The 9,692-nt window shown below is 62.5% G+C and overlaps 2 protein-coding genes across 2 annotated transcripts in view; one reads left to right on the forward strand and one right to left on the reverse strand.

Annotated features, from left to right (window-relative positions):
* Positions 1-398: 398 nt before the first annotated feature.
* Positions 399-3,146, reverse strand: LOC105503233 (chromosome unknown open reading frame, human C11orf21). The gene is made up of 4 exons (XM_011930086.1): positions 3,064-3,146; positions 2,017-2,097; positions 1,853-1,946; positions 399-679 (listed from the first exon to the last, which is right to left on the reverse strand). Exons 1-4 carry the CDS (start codon positions 3,144-3,146, stop codon positions 428-430), a joined length of 510 nt encoding a protein of 169 aa, XP_011785476.1. The 3' UTR covers positions 399-427.
* A 160-nt stretch (positions 3,147-3,306) lies between these two features.
* TSPAN32 (tetraspanin 32) overlaps positions 3,307-9,692 on the forward strand; it is a 21,085-nt gene continuing 14,699 nt past the window's right edge. Inside the window, exons 1-3 of the mRNA XM_011930154.1 lie at positions 3,307-3,519; positions 4,154-4,268; positions 5,322-5,419. Of these exons, the coding sequence (XP_011785544.1) occupies positions 3,454-3,519; positions 4,154-4,268; positions 5,322-5,419 (279 nt within the window). The 5' untranslated portion in view covers positions 3,307-3,453. The remainder of the gene's footprint in view (positions 3,520-4,153; positions 4,269-5,321; positions 5,420-9,692) is intronic.

Below are 9,692 nucleotides of genomic sequence, written 5' to 3' on the forward strand. Positions count from 1 at the left end.
ATGATCTTGGCTCTCAAGGGGCAGGCCAGAGTGCCTCCAGGCGAAGGGGGCTGCCCAGGCAGTGGGGGTTCAGAGGTCCCCTGGGACCCGCCCGGCTGACCCAGGCCCAGGGTGATGCGGAAGGGGAGATGCCCTCCTCCTCCCTGGGCTCAGGAGAGGCTGTAAAGGCAGCTCCCGGGGTGCATCTGTGCTGCAGGGACAATCTCAGAATCAGGGCAAAGGACAGAGAGGAGCCAGATTCAGGCACCCGCGTGGCCCCCACAGGTCTCTTCAAGTTCCAGGCCCCATTCCCTGTGACACAGGTGGGAAGCTCTTGAGTGCCTCCCCTATGGGAAGGGCCGCGCTCACAGACAGCACAGGGGGCCCCCAGGCTCCAGGCCCCAGAGCCCGGCTGCTCACCTGTGATGGACTAAAAATGGTCCCTGTCTCAGGAAGGTAGAGGCTGCCACCTCCTGGCCCGAGGACACAGCCTCCCAGAGGAGGGGCCTGCTTCTAAGTCCAAGTCCCACCCCAGTTGGATAACCAGGGGCAACTGCCCAGGTAAACTGAGACAGCAGCAGCAGGCAAGCCAGTGCAGAGCTGGGTGATCCACAGTTTCATGGGCAGTGGCAGGTGGAACAAGGGCGTCATGGGCGGAGGGCTGGGCAGCTGCAGGTGGCATCCCTGAGCCAGGGGCCTCCTGGTGGGTAAGGACATTGTGGAGCGAGCAGGCGCACCTGGGACCCAGGAATTCACAGGAAGGAGAGAGGAAAAAGGAAGTCTCTGGTGGGTAAACACCATCACATATGCATGCATACACATCCACGCCTGCACACGCGTCCACACCTGCACACGCGTCCACGCCTGCACACGCATCCACGCCCAATCTCTTCCCTGGAAATAAAGCCAGGGGACCCTAGGCCAGCTTGCAGTGGGGCCTAGCCCTTAGAACAGGCTCCTTGGTGGGGTAGGGGTGGGGGCAGCTGTCCTCCTGGGCCAGCTCCTTGGGGCTGAACCTGCGCTCTAGGAGCCTTCCAGGCTCCCAGGGGCTGGCACCACCTCCAGAGTAGGTGGGCAGGGCTGTGTGGGGTGGGCAGGGGCACGTGGGGTTGGCAGGGGTGTGTAGGGAGGGCAGGGGTGTATGGAGTGGGCAGGGCTGTGTGGGGTGGGCAGGGCTGTATGGGGTAGGCAGGGGCGTGTGAGGTGGGCAGAGGTATGTGGGGTGGGCAGGGATGTGTGAGGTGGGCAGAGGTATGTGGGGTGGGCAGGGCTATGTGGGGTGGACAGGGATGTGTGAAGTGGGCAGGGCTTTGTAGGGTGGGCAGGGATGTGTGAAGTGGGCAGGGCTTTGTGGGGTTTGCAGGGGTGTGTGGGGTGAGCAGGACTGCGTGGGGTGGTCAGGGGTGTGTGGCGTGGGCAGGGGTGTGTGGGGTGGGCAGGGGTGTGTGGGGTGGGCAGGGGTGTGTGGAGTGGGCAGGGGTGTGTGGGGTGGGCAGGGCTGTATGGGGTAGGCAGGGGCGTGTGAGGTGGGCAGAGGTATGTGGGGTGGGCAGGGATGTGTGAAGTGGGCAGGGCTTTGTGGGGTTTGCAGGGGTGTGTGGGGTGAGCAGGACTGCGTGGGGTGGTCAGGGGTGTGTGGCGTGGGCAGGGCTGTGTGGGGTTTGCAGGGGTGTGTGGGGTGGGCAGGGGTGTGTGGGGTGGAGAGGGAGGTGTGGGGTGGGCAGCAGCCTCACAGTGGCTTCCCCTCAACAAGCCACTTCCTCTTGCAGAGGGGGTGTCGGGGTGGGAGGGTGCGGCCCAGCAATAGGCGTGGGGGTTCCCCTGGCTCCCTGACCCCGCTGGTGGGGCACAGGGAGGGGGGCTGTGGTCAGACCTGGTCTCTGGAGGGCCAGCCTAGGGTTCCCGTCCACCTGTCCGGGAGTTTGACGCCACTTTGAGATGACAAGTGAGGCCACCTGGGCACAGCGCTGGTGTGAGAAGGTGCCCACCAGGACAGGCCAAGAACCTAGGTCTGCCCTGCTCCAAAATTCTTCAGACCTGGCGAAGAGGCACCGCATAAGCGGGTGGTGTTCCAGGCCTGCCTCACCAGCTCCAGGGAGGTCAAGGTTGGAGAAAGAATTCCAGGGATGAGCCGGACATAGCCAAGAGCAGCTCTCTCCCTGGAGAGGACGAGCTGGCCACTTGCACAGCCCGGGGGCCTCCAGCCCCTAGACCTGGTACTTTCACTCTTGCTGCCACCCCTAGATCCATACCTGTGCCCCAGCCTGAGCCACACCTAGGCCTCCAGCTGAAGTGACACTGTGGGTACCAGGCATCTGAGGTCTCCACAAGCCCCCACAGACTCAGGATGGGAATTCCTGGGGGCCAGAGCTGCAGAAGGTGCTGCCTGGAGGAGCTGGGCTGGACAGGGGTCCTGGTTGTCCCTGCTTCTCCGCAGAGGGAGGGAGGAGGTGGCCTGAGCAGTTCCTCCAGCAGCACTCCTGAGTGGGCAGCAGCTGGGCCCTCTTCCCACAGCCACGCTGGGGTTGCCATGCCTGCAGGTCTTGGGGGTCCCCTCTCCCTCGCTGAGGTCCTGACCAAATGTAGGAGGAGCAATTCCAGCACCGAGGGGTGAGCAGAGCCGCCCGTTAGTGCCCCTGGGAGGGCCGGGAGTGCTCCCTGAACGGTGGACTCACCCGGAGCATCTTCACACTCTTCAGACCCACCCTGCCCCAGAGGCCCACGGAAACCCTGCCTGTATTGGGGCCGCAGCGCTGCCCCACCCACGGGTAATGACACGGCTTTGTGTAATTACAAATTCGAGGTTTACAAAGCCTCCCCCTGGAGGCCCCATGTGGGTGTGAGTGAGGCCCCAGCCTACCCCTGTGGCCCCAAGAAGGCTCTGCAACAAAATACCCATTAGTGCCGCCCATGAAGGCATTAAAAACCAATGACCTTCTCAAAACGTAAGCTGTACAGGACATTTCAAAGGGTGTTTCCTAAGAACGCCTCAATAACGATGTTCCAAGGAGACCCCATCTCCAAATTCCTCCAAGGATTACGCCCCCAAGGCCCAGTCCACACTCGCACACTCCCAGGACGGGGAGCTCACCTCCTCTTCCCCAGGCACTGTTTACTCTGCATCCCACACCCAGCCCTGCCCATGACCTTCCCCCTCTCGGCACCATCCTCAGTGACCACACCAAGAAGGGCCTCAGATGTCGGCAAACGCCCTGGTGTCTTGGGCTGGGCTGGGGGCACCAGGGTGAGGTTGAGGCGGGGAGCCAACCTCACTGCCCCTCCCCTTCCTGCCTGCCCTTCTTCCGGGGCACCCAGCAGCTCGGTTCTAGGGCGATGTTGACAGACAGCCAGAGAGGCGGATGCAGCCTACCCCTTGGGCAGGGAGCTGCGGTCTGAGGCCCCTGCCCAGCTGGAAACCACAGGGAGGGGAAGGGAGGGGAGGGGAGAAGAGGAGAAGAGAGGAGAGGAGCCGTCATGGGGCCTTGGAGTCGAGTCAGGATTGCCAAATGCCAGATGCTGGTCACCTGCTTCTTTATCTTGGTAACAGGCAGGTCGGGCAGGAGTGGGTGGTGGGTGGGGGTGAGAAGGGGTGAGGGGTGGCAGGGCCTCAGCATGGGGATTATCCCTCCTCTCACACACACACCAGCCCTACTGTCCCTGTCCTGCCCTTGTAGACATGTGTCTGGGGCTCCTGGTGGCAGACAGTCACAGGCAGTGACCGCCATGGGCAGCCCCGTCTCTCCTCCTGAGGGGCAGGCAGCACAGAGCCCGGAGGAGGTCTGAGTGGGGCCGAGGCCTGGGGGGAGCTGGGGTGGAGGAGCACTGGTTGCCGGGCTCCAGGGATCTTCTCCCCTTCCTGCCCAGGAGGGTGCTGGCACACGGGTGGGGCTCACTACCACTCCGTCGACAGAATGGTCAGAGGTCCTGGGTGTCTGGGGAAGCTGGGCTGTGTGTGTATGCGTCTACCATGTGTGAGTGCCTGTGAGTGTGCTGGGGCATCTGCAGTGAAGGCCCCCTGAGACCATTCCACAGAAACACTGGGAATCCCTGCAGCTGAGCCTGTCTGTCATGGGACCAGGAAGCTGGAGAGAGCCCCAGCCCTGTCCCCTGGGGCCAAGCTCCCCCGTCCTGCAGCAGTCCCATGTCCCACACTCTGAGTCTGTCCTATCCACAGCTGCTGGGCCTCTCTGTGGCCACCATGGTGACTCTCACCTACTTCGGGGCCCACTTTGCTGTCATTCGCCGAGCGTCCCTGGAGAAGAACCCGTACCAGGCTGTGCACCAATGGGGTAAGCGAGGTCCAGGCCTGGCCGCATCAGGAGGGGCTTTGGGTGCAAGGGCGGCTGGTAGGAGCCGAGCCCAGCTGGACGTCTCGCAGTCCGAGTGGTGCCAGGCCCTGGGCAGGAGCCAGAGGTGATCGGGGCAGGCAGGGGCTGCCCTGGAGTCCTAGCTCCCCTGGACAGAGCCTTGGGTCTGGATGACAGCTGGTGTTCCTGCCTGGCTCTCGTGCCCCACAGGAGCGTGGGCACAGTGTGGGTATGTGTTGAGCAGGATCAGGACCTGGCTCGGTGCAGTCAGGGCTCAATCCCAGGCAAGCGCCACCTGGGAGTGGCCTGGGGCCGGGCTCAGCAGGTCCATGAGGGCACCACATGGCTGATGTTCCACTCAGGACCTGGGACGTGGGTGGGGAGAGGTGGGGCTGCTCTAGCCAGACGCCTCCCTGCAGAGACTCAGCAGCGACTTATCCAACATCCAGAGAGCGGGAGCGAGAGCCAGGGTCTGCTGGGGCCACTTGGGGATAAGGGTGAGGAAGGTCCCTTTAATGAGGGGATGCCGGAACCGGACCTGCAGGGGACTCTCAGGCAGGAGCTCAGGGGGCCCAGGAGGGCTGCAGCCCGGTGGGCAGATATGGGGGAAATGAGGCCCGGGAGGTCAGGGCTGCTGCCTTGGAACCCACTGCTTTTCCTCAAGTCCCAGGACCCGAGCCTCCCTGGAGGAGGATGCCTGGGGCCCAGGTCCAGGTCCGGACTGATAAGATTACAGCTTCAGTCCAGCCACTTGTCACTAGGGCATGGTGGGGAGCATGTGGCTTCCAAGATAGCCCCACAGGCAGGGAGGGCAGGGAGGAAAAGAGGGAAGGAGGGGCGGTCCCCCAGGCTGGACGAGTCCCGCCTCCCTCCTCCTTCCCTCAGGGCCCTGTCTGATGGAGAGAGGGCGCCCACTCAGAGCCCCTCAGAAGTCCTGCACGGCCCCTGACTCCCAAGTTAGATTTCAGACCCAGGCTGTGTGCACTCAGGACTGTCCTGGGCACCCCTAACCCTCCTCTCTCTCCTCCCAACCAGCCTTCTCTGTGGGGTTGAGCCTGGTGGGCCTCCTGATTCTGGGAGCCGTGCTGAGCGCTGCAGCCACCGTGAGGGAGGCCCAGGGCCTCATGGCGGGGGTGAGTTCACTGTGTTCACAGATGCCCATGTCCCCAGAAAAGAATCAGGAAGGAGTGAAGAGCTGGCAGGCCTGTGCGCCACCCCCACACCTGAGTGACCGGGCAGAAACAGAGGCCCCAGGGATGCTGGCTAGCCGAGACCCCCCACCTGGGTAGCCAAGGCTCCTCCACCAGGCCCTACCTCACCTTGTCATCCACACGCCCAACAAAGGTTCCCATAGGAGCCCTGAAAGAGAGAGACGGCGCTCCTCACCCTGGGAGCCGTTTCCAAAGTCCCTGGGAGAGTCTGATTCGATTGCCCAGCAAGCTCTGGGAAGGCACTGGGAGCATCCCGTTTCCTGTCCAGAGGAGGCCGGGCCAGGCAAGGGAAATGCCTCTTGAGCTCTCCAGCCTGGGTTTTCCTGAGCTGCTGGGGGTGTCTCCCCAGCCCCGAGGCCCCATAGGCCCCTCCACCCCAACCCATAGCAGTGGCCCCTTCTCGCCCCCATTCCTACTCCTCCCCATGGGCTTCTGTCTTGGTCCTTGCCAGCCCTCGATGGTCATCGCAGACCCCACCTGGCAGCAGCCTCCCCACGCCTGTCCTGCCCCTGCCAGGCCCACAGCCCTTCTCTCTCACCACAGCTAAGGCAGCTCCTCCCTGGCGCCCTGGGCTCCCACCTGTCCCTCTAGCCTCCCGTCTCCCCATTCCAGCTGTGAGGAGCTTGTGCTGGGGACTTTGCTTCCCTGTCTGGTCTGTGAAGCTGGACCGCTCTGGAAGTCCCTGAGGGTACAGCCTCCTGGGTCCCCAGGTCCGGCAGGGTTTTCAGCTCAGCCTTCAAGTTCAGCAAATGCTTGTTTAATGACCCTGGTTTATAAATGTCTCCAAGGATAGGAATAGAGTCACCTCCTGGAGCAGCTGCGGGGCCAACCAGCCCTGGGTGGGCCCATGGGGAGCAGAGAAGGACTCAGCAGCTCCAGCACTAGCCAGGATTCCTGCTCCGGGACACAGGAGCGTGGGCAGGGACAACCCCAGCCTGTGCTATCTGGCTTCAGGGCCAGGTGGGAGGCCCCAGTGGGGAGATGACAAGGCAAGTAGTCTGCCCCTCAAGAGGGTGTGTGGCCTGCAAAGGGACACCTGGATGGAAGGAAAGGCTGGTAACAGGGCCAGACCAAGGGGTCCAGGTCTGAGCTGGAGGCCCAGAAAGAACTGGCGCTGGGGCTGCAGCACCATCCACCAGGGGGCGCCATGGTGCTGGGCTTGAGGCCATATATGCAGAAGCCAGCGGGGCCACGGGGTCCTGTCCCGGTCACCAGCCTTTCCCACCCCACCTTGCCCCCATGCACAAACCAGCCTAGCACCCTGATCTGTGGCCAAGGCGGTCAGCGAGCACCTGGGCTCGGGTTCCGTGTCCCCAGCCAGGCTCAAGGCCAGGGTGACTTGATATGTGGTTCAGGCTTGCAGAGCAGCCTGGGAGGCCCCCAGCTGGATGCCTGCACTGGGCTGGGGTCCTGAGGACACTCCAGTCCGAGCTGGGTGGGCTCCAGTGCACCCCCCAAGCCCCAGTGTACTTAGACCCGGCCTGGATGGTGAGCTCAGCATGGCCACAGCAGGGAGCTGGGAGATCCACCCCCTTGAGCTGCATGCATGTGTGTGCATGAAGGTGAACTTATGTGCATGCGTGTGCAAATATACACGTGTGTGCATGTGCGTGTGTGTGCATGAGTGTGTGTGTGCATGTGCATGAGTGTGTGTGTGCATGTGTGTGTGTGTGCATGTGCATGAGTGTGTGCATGTGCATGAGTGTGTGTGTGCATGAGTGTGTGTGTGTGCATGTGCATGAGTGTGTGTGTGCATGTGCAGGTGCCTCTGTGTGTGCGTGTGCAAGTATCTGTTACCGGTCTTCACCTGCCCCTGTTGCCATATGGGCGTGGTGTCTGCGTGTTGCACCTGGCACATCTGCGTGTGTGTCTGCATGCACGAGCACAGGTGAAGGGGCTAGGGATAGGGAGCAGGGAGTGGAAAGATTTTTTCCAGTGGGCTGGGTGCCTGGATGCTCCCCACAAAGCCCTTTCCTGCCTGCCCCCACCCCTCCGGCCTCTCCCCTAGCTGGCCTCTCGCACAGGAAATGAAAGAGCTTGCTGGGCTGAGAGAGCAGAGCTGGCAGCGCTGCCCAAGGAAGCACATTCAATTCGCTTATGTATGTATGTATTTATTTCCACTTAGAATGAGGAGAAAGAAAATGGCCAGGGCAGACCTGACCACCCAGCAGCCTCTGATGGTGAAGGCCTTGGGGAGGTCTGCATGGGCCCATCCACCGCCCAAGATCCTCTCTGCGCAGGGGGTTGGTGGGGGCAGAGAGAGAAAGAGAGAGAGAGAGAGAGAGAAAGAGAGAGAGAGAGAGGCCGTGCATGCTGTTTCTCCTGAGGAATGAAAAGGTTTCTGGAAAATGCTGGTCTCCTGAGCTGGCTCAGGGCCTCAAGCCTGGGAGGCAGCACTGAGTGATAGCTTCCAGATGGGGACGGTGGCCCTCAGCCAGCAAGGAGGAGGAGGAGGAGGACAAAGAAGGAGGAGGGAAGAGAAGGAGGAGGGAGAAAGAGGGAGAGGGAAGGGGAGGAAAAGGAGGGAAAAGGAAGGAGAAGAGAGAGGGAGGGGGGGAGGGAGAGGGAGGGGAAGGAGGGGGATAAGGGAGGAGAAGGAGGGAGGCGGAGAAGGAAAGAAGAGGGAGGAGGAGGGAGGACAAGGGATGAGGAGATGGAGGAGGGGGAAGGAGGAGTAAAGAGAAAAGAGGAAAGGTGAAGAGAAGAAAGAGGAGGAGGGTGGAGGGAGCAGGAAGAAGAGGAAGGAGGAGGAGAAAAGAGAGGAGGAGGAGGCAGCTCCCTGGCCATTGCCCATCAGGCCTTGCAGCCTCCAGGGCAGGCGGGAGGGTCATGGGGAGCCGCCAGCGCCCCGTCCCTGCAGGGCTGGAGGCCCCATGCTCTCTCCTGTGTTTAGGGGCCAGCAGGGCTTCCCAGCTCTCTCCACGCCCCTCTTGACCAGCTTCCCCTGGCATGCCAGCATTGTTGCTGCCCTCCTGCCAGCATGTGTGGGTTTCTGTCTATTCCACGGACATCCATGCTCCTGGTGTCACCCTGAATGGGGCCCCAGGGTTGGAAGGGCCCAGACCCAACCTGCCTCAGCCTGTGGACCACCCAGGCGGGCACAGTGCTGCCTGCGGGGGCTGGCATTTCACCAGGGCCTCAGGACTCCTGGGGGAGCTGCCTGGTCAGCGGCTACACTCGCCATCAGGTACTCCGGGTCCTCAGGGCACCAGCACGAAGGCAAAGGCAGCCACCCAGACCCCAAGTTGGGGGACATCCCCAGGCTCAGGGCACCAGCACGAAGGCAAAGGTGGTCGCCCAGACCCTGAGTGGGAGGACAGCCCCAGGGTTCTTAGCCTGGGTGACCTCTGCCACCATCCATCAAACTGTGGCGGGGGCATATGTCTGCTCTCAGGGGATGGGTCTCATGTTCCTCAGCTTCTGCAAGGGGGCTGTCAAAAGCCTGGAAGCCCCGACCAAAAGAACAATGGGGCAAGTGCCGGGGGATGGTGAGCAGACGTTTCCGCCAGAGAACGCCCCATTCCACAACTGGGGGCGCTGGCACCAGTGAGAGAGAGGAGACAGTGGTTGGCCGGGCCATGGGGACCCAGGCAGAGTATGGAGAGACAGGGAGGTGAGGGAGGTGGGCTCACCTGCAAAGAGAGAGGCCACAGCATCCTGAGCAGGCGCCATATCTGTCCCAAACCTCACTAGCGCTGGGCTAGCTGGTGGCTTGTTTCAGAAAAGTAGGCAAAACAGAAGAGCCTACAGCACCGGCCCTGGAGAGGCTCAGGCTCAGCGGAGGCTCTGCCCGGCCCTGTCCAGGTCCATGCCCCTCAGGAAGCAGCCCCAGTGGGCAGAGCTCTCCATCTTCTCAGGGGCGCCCTGCCCCTCCTGGGCAGGGGTGCGGTGTTGCCATCAACAGGCCCCTGGGGGCCAAAATGGGAGAACAAGGGACAAATTCCCAAAAAGCGCCCAGGAAGGGGATGGGAAGGTGTTATGGAACCCACGGACCCAGCGCCCATGCTCTCCTCAGGCCAAGTCTCCCTCTCAGGCAGTGGGGAGCGGGGCTCAGATCCACGCCTCAACCAAGCATCCCGCTGCAGGCACAGCCTGAGGGCACTGTCCTACCCAGGCCTGCCAGGCCCTACCAGGCCCCTCAGTGATTGGCCAGGCCACTGCAGTGACCGGCCCCCCACAGTGACAGGCCCCCCCC

Source organism: Colobus angolensis, unplaced genomic scaffold (genome assembly GCF_000951035.1).
Source record: "Colobus angolensis palliatus isolate OR3802 unplaced genomic scaffold, Cang.pa_1.0 Scaffold84, whole genome shotgun sequence".
In the NCBI taxonomy this organism is placed as follows: Eukaryota; Metazoa; Chordata; class Mammalia; order Primates; family Cercopithecidae; genus Colobus; species Colobus angolensis.

Excerpts from the sequence above, each read along its gene's own strand:
- LOC105503233 (XM_011930086.1), bottom strand. The coding sequence starts at position 3,146 with ATGGTGCCGAGAGGGGGAAGGTCATGGGCAGGGCTGGGTGTGGGATGC. Across the intron at positions 2,098-3,063 it reads TGGGGAAGAGGAGGTGAGCT|TTCTTTCTCCAACCTTGACC; the intron begins CCCCGTCCTGGG and ends TCATCCCTGGAA. Across the intron at positions 680-1,852 it reads GCTGGCCCTCCAGAGACCAG|GAGGCCCCTGGCTCAGGGAT; the intron begins GTCTGACCACAG and ends CTTACCCACCAG.